This window comes from Rhopalosiphum padi, chromosome 3 (genome assembly GCF_020882245.1).
Source record: "Rhopalosiphum padi isolate XX-2018 chromosome 3, ASM2088224v1, whole genome shotgun sequence".
Taxonomy (NCBI): Eukaryota; Metazoa; Arthropoda; class Insecta; order Hemiptera; family Aphididae; genus Rhopalosiphum; species Rhopalosiphum padi.
In genome coordinates, this window is record NC_083599.1 from 80386069 (window position 1) to 80404336 (window position 18268).

At 30.1% G+C, this 18268-nt stretch overlaps 3 protein-coding genes across 3 annotated transcripts; 1 reads left to right on the forward strand and 2 right to left on the reverse strand.

The window, feature by feature from the left end:
* Nucleotides 1-7014: 7014 nt before the first annotated feature.
* Nucleotides 7015-7873, forward strand: LOC132926078 (zinc finger BED domain-containing protein 4-like). Its single transcript, XM_060990424.1, has 2 exons — nucleotides 7015-7420; nucleotides 7500-7873. The coding sequence occupies exons 1-2, from the start codon at nucleotides 7015-7017 to the stop codon at nucleotides 7871-7873; spliced, it is 780 nt and encodes a 259-aa protein (XP_060846407.1).
* Nucleotides 7874-11174: 3301 nt separating this feature from the next.
* LOC132924135 (uncharacterized) lies at nucleotides 11175-12010 on the reverse strand. Its single transcript, XM_060988250.1, has 2 exons — nucleotides 11863-12010; nucleotides 11175-11440 (listed from the first exon to the last, which is right to left on the reverse strand). The coding sequence occupies exons 1-2, from the start codon at nucleotides 12008-12010 to the stop codon at nucleotides 11175-11177; spliced, it is 414 nt and encodes a 137-aa protein (XP_060844233.1).
* Nucleotides 12011-14626: 2616 nt separating this feature from the next.
* Nucleotides 14627-16872, reverse strand: LOC132927510 (uncharacterized). The gene is made up of 2 exons (XM_060992052.1): nucleotides 14864-16872; nucleotides 14627-14794 (listed from the first exon to the last, which is right to left on the reverse strand). Exons 1-2 carry the CDS (start codon nucleotides 16355-16357, stop codon nucleotides 14786-14788), a joined length of 1503 nt encoding a protein of 500 aa, XP_060848035.1. The 5' UTR covers nucleotides 16358-16872; the 3' UTR covers nucleotides 14627-14785.
* Between the last annotated feature and the right edge of the window lie 1396 nt (nucleotides 16873-18268).

The window sequence follows — 18268 nt, forward strand, 5'->3', positions numbered from 1 at the left end:
TTAATAAAAAAAAAGTAAAGGTAAAAAGGTCATGCCCCCCCCCCTTAATCCGTGCTTGGGTATTGTGTTGTATAAATCACACACAACAAAAACAAAAAAGTGTAATAGCCGACGTACAACGACTCGAGCGACGATCACGACAACAATGTACGAAGTGTACACGTAAGGTATCTCACCCGAACGTCGGTGTTCAGTGCTGTGCACTTTGAGTTGCCGATAGGTTGATACCGTTTACAAAAATACACAAATACAAATAAAACAAACAATAGAAAGTACGGATGAGACTATAGTCTATTCAAAATAAGACCGGACCTCGGCGGCCGAGTTGTGCGCATGGGCGTGGCTTATTTCTGCAGCTCGGCCTGACACGCGATCTATGGTGGGGGAGGTGCCTGACCGTCGCGAACGAAAACTGGTCGCCGCCGAGGTCCGGTCTTATTTTGAATAGACTATAGGAGAGGCGATTAATATCCTAAACAGTAATATTTCAAATATGAATTAACAATTAATAGTCACTGATCACCAAATGACAACTGCGATAATATTACTGAGACAACTAATAGCCACAATATTTTTAGTCTAAAAATTACTGCGATACAGTGCGATAAGACTATTGTGAATATATTTTTAAAGAGATAATTTCTATTCTATTTTTAACCCACACGTAAACAAGTTAATGACCAATATGCAACCAATAATATTATGCATCCATTACGACAATTACGAAAAAATAATATCATTGATTCGTCAATTTAACATAAGACTTTTTATTCGTATATTTAATCAATCTATGGAGATACTGTATAATCGATATGTAACAGAAATTGTACACATTATTTTCATTATTGATTTTCATGTTAATAAATAGATTTAAGCGTATTACTAATGATAACATTTTTTTAAGAAATAAGATTATTTATAATAAACGTTCTATACATTTTTATCGTAAGTAGAATAGTTTATGAGATAATTAGGAAAAACTGAAAAACTACCCCAAGTTCAAATAATCAACCCTCTTGGGGTACGTCTTAGGTGCAATCAATCTTGACCAAATTTTACACACATTATTTTTATATGCATAAGATCAGGTTTTAGGGGTCTCACTTCAAAAATGTTCTATTACAAAGGACCACCCTAATGAGTATACATATGAATTTGTTTTATTTTTAAATTATGTAAACTATTGTATGTATGCAAATTCCTGGTACACATTTTATAAGTTATAAGTGTGCTAACAACATTTGTACTGTTAAATTTGGAACATATACAAATAATAATAGTTCTTTGGTCTAATAACATGAACAATTTAAGGTACAGATTATTTTAATTTTACTTATGTGAAAACAAAATACTTTTTTTTTTAACTAACTTAACAAGTTAAGTATAAGTTAAAAAGTTAATATTAAATTTTGGTTAACTCAGTTCAATTGATAGAAAATTTTGAATTAACTTTTAACTATTAACTTAATTTAGATTTTAATTTAACTTAACTTAACTGAGTTAAAAAATATCATTAACTTGCCCATCCTTGCACTTTAGTAGGTAGGTACCTATAATAACTTATATAATCATATTATGATTCACAAAATAATTATTTATTTAATCTAAAAACTAAAAAATATAAAATAAATAAATACCTAAATTAAAATTACATACCTCAATACCTGATTTACCTTTTAATAGATAATTGTCATTATAATACTTATTAGTGTTATTTTTTTAATGCTATTTTGCGTTTGGTATTATATACAATTATAATTCTAAATAAATTTAAAGCAAAATATTTAGTGAAAAACAGAAAAAAAAATGCGAAAATTCCGGGTGGCCATGTTACGGCATGCGCCGCTGCTATATCCGCCGGAGCGGAATTCATTCTTGTTACATCTGCCTATCCTAATCACGGGGACCTAATGCCTAAACCTATCGACTACAGTTCGAATTGTTAAATAGTTCCAAATCTCGAGTATTTCAACCGTTTCCGATCCGCGACGAATTTTGCATTAAGCACTGTTTTTTTATGCAATTCGTATATTCGTGTGTAATTGTTGGCGCCGCGTCCGATCCTACTTTTGGAAATTCGCGGTTATCGGACACGACTCGCGAGGTGTTGGAAACGGGAAAAGTTACCCGGTATATGTGTATATAGAACAATAATATAATCAATTTAAAGCGCTCAGCGCACACAGCTAGTTATAATAGATAATAAGCAGAATGATAAACACAATAAATGACAATAATTAACGAATGAGTGCCCTATATATACAAAAATATATAATAATAATTAATAAATCACCTAGCAGTGCTTTGCCCGTATAGAGGGAGCTTACATCAGAGAACAAAATACAAAATAACAAATTACCAATGACCACGGCTTGGGTGATGACACGACGGTCTACGAAGGCAGGTTAATGATGCGGCTATTCCTCCGGTCCTCCCAGCTGGTAAAGCGACAGCAGCTTAAGATGCGAGACGATCACGTCTAGGGTGTGGGTACCCGCGAACACGGCGAATATCGGACGACGGCGTACCTATACACAATAATATTGCCGTCGGACCACGCGACTATATGCGTAAGTGCGAGTGAACGATGTTTACGCTGATAATAACGCTGTTTTCCTTCACGACACCATGTTATTGACATATATACCTACGTCACGTTATTACGGACCGCAAGTATACTCGAACACACGTGAACCCACAACGAATTGTCGGTGTCGGCGATGAGTCGTATCGCTCGAATAAGACGTCGAACTGGACGTAAAACACAACACAGCAGCGATCACGCTGGACGATTACGTGTGAGGCAGACACGGGTAGGCACGTTTCAACCGCGCGACCAAAACAACTAGAACTTACGACACACGTGAAGATGGCGGGCGTGCGGAGACTAGGTCCGCACGGGTAGAACGCTGGAGAGCAAAGCCCGGCGCGAATAATAAGTACGAACAACGCGTTGACCGCACAACCCGGCACTGAGGCGGCGAGCGGACGCAACGATGCGTCGGGCTCGAACGCCAGGAAAAAAGTGTCATAATAATATAAAGGCTGGCCGCTGGCGGCACAGCTTATATAAAAATTAGCACTCACGGCAAACGGTACGATGGCGAACTTCGAAAAGGGAGGGGGTAAAACCGGCCGGAGAAGATTCGCCACCCGTTGCATGATCCGGGGGGAAATTAATAAGTCGCGATAATGCGCGTTAGTAGATCCTCGTTCGAACAGTAATGAAATTTGGATATTCATATAAATTGTGTTTTGTATGTGTTTGTCTAGAATATTTGTTTGTATTGTCATTTTGTATGTGTATGATGACATATTTATCATAGAATATTAAGTATAGTATTGATACCTACATAAATGTATTAATATAATTAAATATTAATGCCCTCACCTATCCATATAATTCCATATTATTATCAAAATACATTAAACAAATACTTCTTAAAATATTACAATATATTTTTATTACAAATCCATGTATTAGATATGTTAGCATCTTGGCTACACTGACTTCGCCGTTCTGGTAAACTGTCCAACGTGACACGGCTACGTCGGTAGGTGTTCGGTGAGCCGGTCAGTATAAAAGAACAACACGAATTTCACTATTTGTACGGTGTATTTTTATGGAATCCCCTTTAAAGTTGTCAGTATAATATTAAAATATACCTAATCAAACAATTTTGAAAAATGCATACTGTTTTTTTATATAGATTTTACGAGGAATGTCTACTTCGAGAAATAATAGACCCTCAGTACAGCAAACGTCAATTAAAAAGCGACATTATTGAACCTCCTCACATAATTGAAAATATTAAAATTATGAAAAATAAAAAAAACAAAATTTAGTCTTCATTATAACTACTACATAATATACATTTTTTTTATACATGTATTACTAATTTGTAAACCACTTTGTATAATATTTTTTTTTTAAGTTTAGTCGTTAATAAACGGAAAGATGCTAAGAAATGGGAAAATGCAAATTATGCTGTAGTTAAAAATAATATAATATTGAACAGTTGAACGTAAAAGATGTATTTGTTTAGGTACTGTTAAATTATATTTTACTGTATGTATTATATTTGAATGAGTAATAGTGCAATAACTACAAACTAAGCTATGTTGTGTTACTGTTTTTACAGTCTATATATTGGTGCATATATTTAGGTAAGCAGTAACTTTTCACAAAAGATAGTTCGAATGGGTACGCGCAGATATTACAAATAATACCGCGGCGTTTACTGTGTGAATTTTATATTTACGGGATACATCATAGTCGAACGTTCATGAAATAATAATCGGCGCTCCCGAGTAGGGATGGGCAAAATACATCGATTTTTTAAAAACATCGATGTTTTTGTCCGATACATCGATGTTGGACATCGATGGTTTTTTTTTGATGTATCGAGAAAAATTTCGATGTTTTATCCCGATGACCGATGTTTAAAAAAAAAAAAATATTTAAATTTTTTTTTTTATAATGTCTTATGGAAATTGGAAACTTGGGTAAACTTGTAAATTCGTACATTATTCAATTAATTGAACAAACTAATTGAATAAAATTAAATATTCGTCGTACCATACACTTGAGTGTAACATACTACCATAGCAACATGTACTATGTTTCTACATTTTTATTTAATATGTCTATGGTACAGAATACAGATGAACCCGGCTTTCTGATATTTGTTATTTAGTATTAAGTATTTACCCATTGCGGTTATTTTAATGATTCTTCAGTATTAGATAATTTTATTTTTATTATACGGAAAATAGTTGTATAGGTAAGAGGTAATACATAATATTACAGTCATAAGAGTACTGTGAAATTTATTTTGGTCAAAAATATAAGTTTAAAGACATATTTAAACGTATGGTATAATAAACAAGTAGTATTATAACTGTTTAAAATGTCAACTAGTATTTCCTGGAACACACGGCTTTAGAATGACGAACGAATTGAATTTCTTTTAATATAGGTACCTAGATATTGCAATTAAGTACCTAACTACCTAACTTTGATCAGATGACCCTTTATTGACTCTATTGCATTAAAATACTAAGAATAAGAGTAAAGATTATGCCCGTGTCATATATTCTATATTTTTGAACAATTCCTAACTATTATTAAAATTGATTAAGTGGGGTGACACAGTATTATTTAAGTATAATATGCTTAGTATATCAATATTAATTTTTATTAGGTATGTTTTTCGACTACGTCTACTGTGTAGTGTGTGTACTGTGTAGTGAAGACTGAAGAACAATTTTATTATTGCTCTGTATTTGTATACGTTTTGTTTTGTAGTTTTGTGTTAAGTGAATAATATTTCATATTTAATTGTTTAGAATTACAAAATGAGTAATAAAACTAGTAATGTGTGGAAGTTTTTTAAAAAAGACGATGACAAAACTGCAACATGTTTGCTATGCCAAAAAAAAAATAAAATCATCAGGTAGAGTATAATTTATTTAATATTAATACATGGGTATCTCAGTTAAATAATTTGTAAATTCTTTAATGAATCTTATAAGTATGGCCCGGAACTTGATGACCTTAAATCTTTAAAAATGCACATAAAAACGGTTAAAATGACTTATAAACATCAAAAAATGACTTCAAAAATAACAAAAATGACTATAACGACGATAAAAATATATACAAGCTATACAATATATGTTAGTTTTTTTAAATATTTAATTTTATCAAAATAATATTAAATTAAATATGTTCTTTTAGCAAGTAAAATGCAAATATACATACAAAAGTAGAAAAATGCATAAAATTCACTAAAATTGTTAAAAAAATAACCTAACTGAGAATTACCAAAAAAATGCAATAAATGCAAAATTAAATTTGTATTATTGAATTCTGCATGGCACAAGTCAAATTTCTATAAAGATGGGCCTCGAATACAAGCATTAGATAAAAAGATGCAAATGCTTCAAGTTCCGGACCCTACTTAGAATACCTATGTAGAGCGTAGATTTGTATGCATTTCAACATTTGCATATTTATTCTGGTTTATCGTATGCTAAGTGGAGCATAACATTTATTTCATAACATATTTTTTAGGTAACACATCTAATATGAATGGACATTTAAAGAGCAAACATAAAAATTCTTTATTATCTAATAAAGATAAACCAAAGAGTCCTGAGGCATCAGTATCCGAGATTACTGTGGCATCAACATCAAAGATTCGTGATTTACCTGCAAGTTCCATTGAACAAAATAAAGACCATAACGTATCCAATGAAACTTTTATGGGAGCATTTAAACGGCAAAAAACGATTTCAGAATCATTTGGTGTTATGGTATCGTTTAAAGAAGGTGGTGTCAAATCCGAAAAAATTATCCATGCAATTATGTTTATGATATGTAAAGACAATCAGCCATTAAGCATAGTCGAAGATGAAGGGTTTAAATACTTAATGAAGACAGTTTCACCAAATTTTAAAGTACCCAGTCGTCGATATATTTCTAGCAAAATATTTGAAAAATATGATGCAATGAAGGAAATTTTTATGGACAAATTAAAAAAATGTACAATATTTCACTTTAACCACAGATATTTGGACAGACATCCAAACTAGGAGTTATATTGGTGTTACTATTCACTTTGTCGATCAATATAAATTCAACGCAGCATTATTAGGAGTATATGAACTAGACGAGAGACATACAAGTGAATATATAGCCACTAAATTGGTAGATATTTGCGTAGAATAGAATATTACCAAACAAAAAATAGTTGCAGTGGTAACCGATGGAGCGGCAAACATGACTAAAGCAATCGATTTATCTTTTGGAAAAAAAAAAACACATTCTTTGCTTTGCACATACACTAAATCTGGTAGCACAGAATGCAATTTCAAGTGTCTCCGAACTGACAGAAACTTATTCAAGAGGTGGCAACCAGATGGAACAGTACTTATTACATGTTAGAACGCTTCACTAAACTAAGCAAAATAATTAATGATATTGTGCATAAACATATTACATTGCCATCAATGATATCCGCAAAAGAAATCAAAGATATTTCTGATATTATAGATTTATTAAGACCTATTGAAGCATCTACCAAAGAACTTTGTGGTCAAAAATATATAACTTCAAGTATGGTTATTCCTATGATATACATGATGGTTAAAAACATCAGCCAATTCAAACCTACACAAGAATTAGGCATTCAGTTGAAAAAAGAAATTTTATTTCACTGTGAGAAGCGTTTTGGTTCAGTTGAAAGTGTTGCACTTTTTAGCATAGCAACAGTTTTAGATCCACGTTTTAAAAAGATTTATTTTAAAGATTCATTGGCACTCTCTAAAACGTTAAAATATATTTCTGACGAGATAAAACAAAACTTACAAAACCAAGTTCAAAGTGAAAGCTCAAGTGACAGTGATACAATAACAGGTATGGAAACTTCAAGAAATTAAATTTAAAAAAAAAACTATTATAATATTATTATATGTATATATTTATTTTGTTTTAGAACATGATGAAGCAAAACCTTTCAATTTATGGCAAGAACATGAATCTATGGTACAACAATCTACCAGACGTAGAGGACAGCTTCAGTCTGATGACATAGGGTTTCCAAATGAACTAAATTTGTACTTGAAATCAAGCGTGGCTCGGTTATCAGACAATCCTCTTCACTTATGGAAAGATATGAAAAGTATATATCCCATATTGTCAAACATCGCAATAAAATATTTGTCAACTGTTGCAACGTCTGTACCAAGTGAGAGGTTGTTTTCTAAGGCTGGACTAACTTTAAGTAATCAAAGGAATCGTTTAACCCCAAAACATCTTAACAAATTATTATTTTTGCAATCCTTAGATGATACGTTATGGTCATTATAACCAAGTTATTGTGTTTTATGCCATAAATGTTTAAACAAAAAGTTATTGTTTTTAATATTATATTATCCATTTTGTTAAAAATTGTTTGTTTTAATATATGTATAAACGATAAGTTATGTTTTTAATATTTTAACCTCTTATGTTTTTAGTTTTTGTTTTATCATTTATAAACAAATATGTTTTTAATATTATATAGTTTTTGTTTAGTTTTATTGTTTTTATTAATATTATATATTTTGTAATTTGTATGTATTATAAGTTATAACTTATAATTTATAACTAAGTACTAAGAAAACCTATGATTTATCTAAAAAAAAAAATATACTTAGGTATTATCTTTATCTTAATACATAATATGTATTGTATTAATGGTTATATTATAACCATTAAGCACGTTTTCGCGGACGTACCGAGAGAAAACAGTTTACTAAAATCTGTTTTGGCGACAATTTTTTGTCAAAACTGTTTACTGTTTACTAAAATGTTTGGTCCTATCACTAAACGACTATTTCAAGTAGTTTAGTGCTTCTGGTACCTTTGATAATACATACGATCATTTGATAAAAGAGATTATTATTATTAAGTAAGACAGTAAGTACCATTTTCAATTTTGCCAATTTGCATAATATTGCATTTACCAATAATACTAATAAATTCGAAAACATCGGTAAACATCGATGTTTCTACCATGTACATCGATTTTTAAAAACATCGATTTTTTTCACTGTGAGAATCGATGTAAAAAAAAATCGATGTTTCAAATTTCGATATATCGATACATCGAAAATCGATGTTTATAAATCTTTGCCCATCCCTACTCCCGAGACGCGCTGAATGAGCAGTGCCAGTAGTGCCGCGGACTGCAAGTAGTGGGCGTGGCTTAGACGTCGCGCGCTTGCGGATCCCGAAAACACCTAATAGCGCGTTCTCTCGGCCGTTGCATTCGGAACACTTTGGGTATCACGTCCTCTTAACTATAGAGGTATAGAAAATTCTGATATTCTATATTATGATTTTTTTTATATAAACTTTATTATGTTGAGATATATAAGAATGACAATGTTTTTAATATAAACTGCAGTGACTTTTTTATGAACAATATTTGTAAGACAAAATTGGTATGAGGGTTAGGTATTTAAATTGTGTTACTGATATTTAAACTCTGTTTAGAATACAAGGAATCTGCTATTATTTTTGTCAAAAGTACGAAAGAAAATATCACCTACACTAATTATATAATAAAGGTGCAAATGGTGCAATTATAAACAATTTAATGCTATAAAAAATAATTTAAAATTAAATGCATACAAGTTATATATAATATGTATATATTAAATTACTTACCAAAAATTATTTTATTTGTAATTAATTTGGAAAAACTTTGCTTTTTATTGCCACGGCCGTTATATGAGAAAACACACAGAACATCTTGAATAAATAACATCGACATTATTCGTTTAACCATCATTTTTATAGTTTTTCCTCCGATTGCAGAAAGTCGTTTAACCTATAAATTAACGACTAGTATAATATATCTTATTAATATAAAATTTAAAGTTTAAATATTATGTAAATGGAAATGAATACCAAATGAGCACGATAAGTCTTATCACTAATTAGTTTTATTTCCAATTCGTCTAACTGGTCTAGTGAATTTATGGGCAAGTCCAAATCAAACTGATAATTATGTGTAACATCTGTTTCATAATTCTTCGATTTCAAGTTATTATTACTTTCTTCTATAAGTTTGGTAAGATTATTTAATTTTTCATCAACTGTACGAATTTCAAATTTCATAGTAAGTAGCTGGTGAAGAACAGACTTTTGAAAAACAGAATCTGTTTACAAAAGCATGTTGATGTACACAGATATACAGAAGCTAAGGTAAATAAAATAAGATCGGATATATGTACTAATATAATAATATGTATAATTGATACGAATAACTATAGTGTTATATGTTTTTCGTGTCTGTAAACGGGATTTGCATATATTTCAAGTAACTCCGAACATATTGAACATTCTGGTGACTCAGCATTTCATGCCACTGTAGTAACGTGAAATTTTTAATCGCAACATTTGCTTGGTCAGCCGCTTTTAATGGCCTAGTCTTAAAAAGCATTGAAAACATGTTATTCTCACGTACTCCAATAGCAACTATACGATTGTTTTTTTTAAATATACAGCCGTCACTGTCTGTCACCATTTTTATACCTTTGTCAAGGCATGCTCCACACGAAAACAAATTTACCTTAAGATCAGGCACGTGTAAAACGTTAGACAAATAACTGTCAACCCATTTATCACCAATTTTTGCTTGAACATTTATATTACCTTTACCAATAGCCATAATATATTTACCATCACCGATACGTACTGGTGACTGCACTTCAAATGTCTCATAGTTACTGAACCATTCTCTTCTGCTGGTCATGTGATCGCTAGCACCTGAATCCACATACCATTGTTCTGATTCTCTTCTCTAGTTTCGATGTCCTTTGATTGTACACCAACCAACACATTTCCTGAGTTTGATTCGCACTTAATTTTTTCTTATTGTTCTTTTAAGAAAATCCGGCATTCACGCTTCCAATGCCCGGGCTTTTTGCAATAATTGCACTTGCCTGGTTTTTTTATCATTGTTCCGTTGTTTTTCAGAATTGCCAATTTTCGTGTGTTTTTCTTTATAATGTGTTCCAAACGATTTCTTTGCCGAAAACGCACTACTACTTGCAGTATCTCTCTGGACATCATGTTCTTGAGTTTGCCTTGTTTCCTCCACCATGAATCTGGACGACAAATTAGACAATGTTTTGTCCACATTTGGTATCGAATCACATGCACTGTAGAAATGTTTGTAATTTTCTGGCAAAGTCATTAGTATCTTGGTCATAAGCATTGAGTCGGATATTGGTTCACCTAACTGGTTTAATTTTCTACCAAGACTCTACAATTTCGAAATATGCATCGCCATATTGTCATCTGGGTTCATAACATAGCTGTAGAACTTTTGTTGAATCAACGTTACACTCTACAATGGTTATAAAGATTATAATTACGTATTGGTGGCATAGCTAATAGATATAATAATATACAATATATATAGAGGCCATCCCTGCATGTACCTATATATATGTTACGGTAAATGACGAAAAATAATAATTTACGTAATTTACCGGTAAATATCGTTAATATCCATTTTTAATTTATATCAGTAGATTTTTATGTTAATTACCGGGAATTTACGATAAAAAATTATACAAATGGTTATTGTTTTATTTATATCATATTATATTATTAACTATTTATTTTCACATATTAATGATCCATGACATTTTGAATTGCAAAGTTTACCTGAAGAACGACAAGCACATTTATTATTTTTACATTTAGTTTTGCAGTGACATCGTTGGTACCCTTGAGTGCCCGAAATACTGCTCAAACCAGCTGCCTCTCGAAGAGTTAGCTCTTTTTCTTTGACAGATTTAGGTATGTCAAGAAGTTTTTCTTTACAAGGTACTAGCTCAGATCTTGTGTATTTATGTTTTAAGTATCCATGTTCAGTACCTATATTAAAATATAATATAAAAATGGAATTTAGGGCGAGTAGTTTACAAGTTTATGAGTTATAAATATTTAAAGTTTATTGTTACGTGGAGTGGAGTGGTACAGGGTTACCCCGCAAAATGTTTGTCCACTACTCCGCTTGTCAAAACTTTAAATACATACAACTCATTACGTACAAATTATTCTGTCATTCAAAAAAGTAAAAAACTTAAGAAAATAAAAGGATAAAAAATATTTTAAAATATAATTTTTTAATAAAAAATTTGTTTTTTAACAACTTGAAACCATGTAACAATTTTTTTCAAAAATATGAATACTTTTTAAAATAACGAGTGTCTTATGATAAAAGAATCATCCTGTATAAGTGTATAACATTCATTTTTGTAAATATTTGAATAATTTATTTATATGTGGGTACTCACATAATTTGTAAAGATCATTTTCGGCATGTATAACGACTGCTAATAAATTACGCGGAGCTCCTCTAGCACGATCTACATCTGGTATTGATACTCTAACAGTGGAACCTATTTCGAGTGGATCAAATCGAGCCGATGATGACTTTAACATCTTTTCTGCTTGTTTTTGCAAACAGGAGACTGATTTTTTTCGTTCATTCAATATTTTGTTTTGACGCTCGTTAACTAAAGTATTTTAAATGTTTTTAATTTTATTTAATGAGAAAGATTATATAAAAACAAACCAGGTTTTGCTTCATCTTTAGTATAATTTTCACAATATTCATCACTTAGACTTGAAATATTTTCAGTGTTTTCATCACTATTTTGAGTTTGTGGTAGAATTGATTCAATATCCTCCTCAGTACACAAACTTTCAATTTCATTTGTTGGAATGCCAATTGAGGCTAATCCTACTCTTGCAGGACATCCGAACATCGCTTCATTTGGTGATCTACCAATACCTACATAATAATAATAATACATAATAATATATTATTTATTATTAATATAGTAAAAATTATAGGTATGCAAACTACCATGTATAGAAAAACAAAATTAAAACTTGATTATAGTATAAATAGGTTAAGTTAATTATAATATAAATTAGTACCTGAATGGAAAACGCGATTTTTCTGAAATTGAATAAATTTCAAGCCATTTGGCCAGTCCTTTGTATTATTTTGTGCCATCCAAGCCGAGGTTTTCCGTGGACGATTTTACATCACTCCACATTGAATGTAATTTAGTTATTATTGAGTTCACAAATTCACGCCCATTATCCGAATGTAATATAACCGGAGCTCCAAATGTTGTGTAAATGTCGAGTAGATTGTGAGCAATTTCTTCAGCGCGTTTGCTTGTCCAAGTTTTTAACACAACGAAAAAACAACACGCTAAACAACATATACGCCAAATGACAATTACGATAGTGTCTTCAACACGGACTAGTGTAATTTATTACTTCATTTATACAATTAATTATATTGGTTTTTCTAATGATAAGATAAAACCTAATACTGGACTTGATTATCGATTATATTTTATACCTTTAATCTTTAGGTAATGATTATCAGATATCTTGCGCAAAAACATATTTATAGATAGTAGATACTAGAAATCTACCTAATGTAAAACTGTGCAGCAGAAAAACATAAAAGTTTTGTTATAGTCGAATTTTAGTATTGTACACAACATTTACCAATTTGTTAGGTGAATATCGCAACCGGTAAATATTGAAAATCTCCATTTTGTATATATGTTTACGATAATTCCCGGTTAATTACGTAATTTTCATGTGTTACATCATTTACCGTAACATATATATACTATTAACACATGGTGATGGGGCGGCGTTCCAGAACTTTCGGTATATATGCTCCAGCAGCATATAGTAGTAAGTATAGTAACTTACACGTAAAATATATTGTTCGGAAACGCTCAACTATCAAACGCTGTCAGTTTATTTTAAGAGGCCGTTCTGGTAAAAGTGAAACGTATACAACGCTCAAGAGATGGCGTTGAATTTCATATCGCCGCGGCGGCGGTCACCCGTAACCACGCCCACTTTTACCAAAGAGGGGCTACGCGCAATAGTCTCAGGAGCGGCACATTATTATTTCTCGGACCGCCGTCTAGAACGTTTCGCGTCAATGCTATTTTGTATTTATATTACTGGGGTAATTTGAAATTTGAATTTGATAAGCGCGCGCTCGCTTGCGCGTTCATAAACTAATTTTACGATATTATTTATCGTATTATTGATTGAAGTTTCTGTTCCCTAAATATGTATGGAAATACTTAAACTAAACTATAAAAGCTATTTTACAACATATAGTTATTATTTAAAAAACTATCAGTAACAATTTAATAATACTAATAATTTATAAATTATTGCCATCGATTAATATAACGTTATGAATAAAATATAATTACAATTTAATTTATAGTTATAAATATAATAAATGTACATGTACAATTTAACAAATTAAACAAATTAAACAAATCAATATATTAATCACTACATTCATTCATATAAATAAATACATACATTATTAATTTTGATGGTTTTAAACCATTTCATGCTACAAATTCGGATAATTATTGTTTTTTTTTTTATGACACTGAAAGTTTATTATTTCCAACGCATCAAACTCTTGATTTTTAATGTACAAGTACCTATAGCTGTGTTTATGAGACCGAAGTATTAAATTATATGGGTAGGTAATGCTAGAAAAAAGTCTTGCCAAAAAGTTTGATACATAAATGTGTCCACAAGTATAGTTAATATAACTATTGCAACGAAGAATATCCCCATCATTAGTCCCAACACGCCGTAAATCAACCCCATAATTTAAAAAATTTGTCTTCCACCATTTTTCCAAAAATGTTTTTGTCTATCAAATATTTAAATTGAATACCTTGGTATTCTCTGATACTAAACCTAAGAAAATACATTTTATTTATAAATATATGACCCGGAAATTCATGTATTAAAAATTAGTTAAAAAAGCATGCACTAATACATACTTAAAATCGTCAAAACATGTAGATAATATGTCTTTAATAAATATAGATATCGAATCGAATTAAAAAAAAAAATACCTTTTAAATAATACGATTTTACTTTCAATTTATGTTTATTTAAAATACAATATAATAATTAGGGCTGGGATTTTAATGCCCTAAAAAATCTCAAAAAATGCCCTTAAAAAAATGCAAAAATGACTTAAAAAACTCAAAAAATGCACTAAAAAAATGCATTTAAATTATATTTATTATAGGTTAAAAATTAGAAAAAAATTTAAATTATACTACAGTAATGTATTTTTTTTTGTTTATTGTACGTTGTTGCTTCTTTAGTTTTTTTATGCTTCTGTTTTCTTAATCATTCATTCTAAAATAATAATTTAAAAAAAAATTTTAACATTTTAATTTGTTTTTGCTAGTTGTTATTAATACTAACCTGAACAAAATCGCTATTGCACTGAATAATGATATGCTGTCTTATATTTTCAAATAAAAATGATCGTCGTTGGTCGGACAATATACTTTTGTAAGTAGAAAAACTTCTTTCGACTTCGACTGATGATACTGGAGCATATTTAAAGTGTGAAATATCGTCCGTCGTTATATCTTCCGGTATGTTGTTTTCATCTGGTTTTTCACCATTTATAATTTTTGAAATATTTTGTAGTATTTTCAACCCTTTATTTTTATTCAAAACATTTTCCATTTTTTTATTTATTGCAGTACCAATTTCATTTGGTGCTTCATTTATTAAAACTCTTATATCTTCTAATACTCTTAAAGATTCTGATAAAGTCTGTCCACGAGTTTCTAATTTAGTAATCGATTCAGGCAATGTACCGAAATGCGCTTTTATATAAATTAAATTCCTGTGTAAGCTAGAACTTTTAATTACTGTTTGCACTTTTTTAATAGAAATAGCGTCTTCACTGTCAAGTGCATTGACAACTTCTTTGATAGATTCAAAATGTTCGCAGTAATAAATTGAAGCGTTTAACCACGTTCCCCAACGAGTTATAACTGGTTGCGGCGGTAAAGGTATACCTTTTGCTATTTCTCTAAATTTCTCTACGCGGGAAGGTGCTTTCAAAAATATTTTTTTCCCATTTGAAACTAATTTATCTACTTTCGAAAAATTCCCTCTTATTTCATCAGCGACTCGATGCAGGGCATGTGCAATACAAGTCACATGTATCATTTTTGAATAAAATGACTGGATTGACTTTCCAGCTTTCACCATGTAAGGTGCTGCATCACTTACAAATAGTAATACGTTGTCATATTGAATACCTCCAGGCCACAATAAAGATAGAGAATTATTGAACATTTTAGCAACAGTAGAATGGTTCGCTTTTTCCAATACCTCACAGTTTAAAAGAAATGTTTTTCCAGGACAACCGACTTCTAACGTACCTACGATGAAGTTTGCAACAAAACGTCCTTCTGCGTCGGTTGTTTCGTCCAAAGAAACCCAAATTTTTTTATCTGCTGCATATTGAATTATTTTATTCATGGTATTATTGTAACATTTACTTACATAATTTTTTCTAATTGACGATCTATCAGGAATTGATTTATTGGTATACTTCTCTAAAAAACCTTTTAATATTGGATTTTCAAGTTTATTAAGTGGTATATTGGCCGAAAGAAAGGCATTAGTCAAATCATAAGAAAACGGAGATAGCTGATTTTCATTTATAAATTGCATTGTGGATACCTGTTGGTCCGATTTAAGTTCTCGGCGACGTAATCCTTGAACGTGTTTATCTCGGGAAATGTGTTGTACAACGGTAAATTTTTTTTCAGAAGCCACTTTTATTTCACATATTTTGCAAAATAATATTTCACCGTCTGTAGAAAAAAATTCTTTACCGAATTCATTTACATATTTCGTTAATCGATTTGATTTCGACGTTTTTACTTTCGGCATATTGAACTTATGAATCACACGAAAAAACACGACACGACGAAACACAACGAATGCTATCGAGACTACGACGGCGGACGTACTAATTGGTTACTAATTCAGTAATAGTTATCTAAGCCTAGCTATGATAAAATTGTTATCGACGATAACTTGTACCTATGTATGTATGTATGGTGTAATAAAAATAATAATTCATAATAGGTATAATATAACGGTGATAATTTTCGGGGAAAACCCTAGCGTACCGTCAGCAGTTTGCCGAAAGTTTTTTGTGAATCGCAACAATTTTCGTTCATTTTATGAAGAAATTATGAAAAATGCTCTAAAAACCAAGAAAATGCACTAAAAACATAAAAAATGTCCTAAAAATGCATTTAAGAGTTAATTTTGTCAAAAAATGCAAAAAATGCAAAATAAAAAATTCTTTAAAATAATCAGTATCACCCAAAACACATTTTATACTTACGGACCAATGTTTCAAAACACCAGAAAAAAAGATGCCTTTGCATCAAAATCCCAGCCCTAATAATAATATAAACATTTGACAATTTTATACTTTTTACCTCGTAAATTTAAAAAAAAAACTAAACATATTATAGTTGAATAAAAAATGTATAAAATAATATAAATGAATGTACTATATGTATTCAAAAATTTATCTCAAATATTAGATACCAATAGACGAAATTGGTGTGTATTTAAAATATATCAAATCCTATTTAAAAAAAAATATTTATTTTTTCATTATCTATCGAAATTTGGTAACAAAAATTTATTGTAATTGCTGAAAAATAGATTACCTATTATATACACTAAACGATAAAATTATTGAAAAATATGCAAAAAATTCAAAATAAAATGTCGTATTACGATTATGTTTGTCGTTTTATTTATTTACAGTTATACATCTAAGTAGGTATGTACGTGTAAGCAAGTAAACATGAATCACTGTTAGGTATACTAATTTAATTTTGTCACACTTATTTTCTCATTAAATTTTTATTTTATTATGTTTACGTACGTATATGAATGTTTTTATTATTTTTATTTTTGTGTCTGTCATCACGTTTTAGAGTAGTAATAGTGCTTTGATTTTTGATATCAGTCCCTCTTTGAAAAGGAAATTGAATCTAGTTGGTACTTTGTGGTCAAAAGTAAAATATATGCTGTGTAGTAGTTTTCAAAAGCGTCAGGAAAAACCTTGAAAAAGTAACGGAAAAACGGGAATTTTTTTCTTGAAATATCGATAAAACAAATTCGGCTTTCAAAAAATCTTTAAAATTTAATATAAGGTTTATTATAAGTTGTTCTTATGGTAGTAAAAAAAAAAAATCAAAAATCGTTAGTCACATTTTTTGCTTATAAGCATTAAAAGTTCAAATGTTTACAAAATATTATATCAAAATTGCGAACATTTGCAAGGCATTTTGAAGTTGAAAATTCATAAAATTTTTGTAATAATTTATATCTAAGGTTAAAAAAACACAACAAAAGGTTATCCATAACTTTTTCTTCAAATAACTATAAAAAAAATTCCAGCATCAATATAGAAAAATTTTTATGAGCATATGAAATTAATTTGTTTACGAAATCAAGTAAAATATTGTACATCACAATTATTTAAATATAAGTTATCATATAATATATCCTATACTAATTATCCTATAGAGTATAGACTGACAAATCATCTCCGTACGTAAAATGAATATATTAAAAACAAAAACCGATATCAAAAAAAAAAAATCAGAGTTCTTGAATGAGGACAATTTTAGCAATTCGTATCCAAAACAATATTTTTATAAAACACGAATATTTTTTTTAATAATTAAATAAGGATTATATAATTTAATTCGTTTTTATTTTAATTCAATCCTCAAGGCACAATTCCAAGGTATAATCACAGAATAGATTAAA

Bases quoted from the DNA above. Each gene is read 5' to 3' on its own strand.
- LOC132927510 (XM_060992052.1), bottom strand. From the start codon at position 16,357: ATGCCGAAAGTAAAAACGTCGAAATCAAATCGATTAACGAAATATGTA.
- LOC132926078 (XM_060990424.1), top strand. From the start codon at position 7,015: ATGATATCCGCAAAAGAAATCAAAGATATTTCTGATATTATAGATTTA. The intron at 7,421-7,499 runs GTATGGAAACTT...ATTTTGTTTTAG, and splicing joins TGACAGTGATACAATAACAG to AACATGATGAAGCAAAACCT.
- LOC132924135 (XM_060988250.1), bottom strand. From the start codon at position 12,010: ATGTTAAAGTCATCATCGGCTCGATTTGATCCACTCGAAATAGGTTCC. The intron at 11,441-11,862 runs GTGAGTACCCAC...ATTTTAATATAG, and splicing joins AAATGATCTTTACAAATTAT to GTACTGAACATGGATACTTA.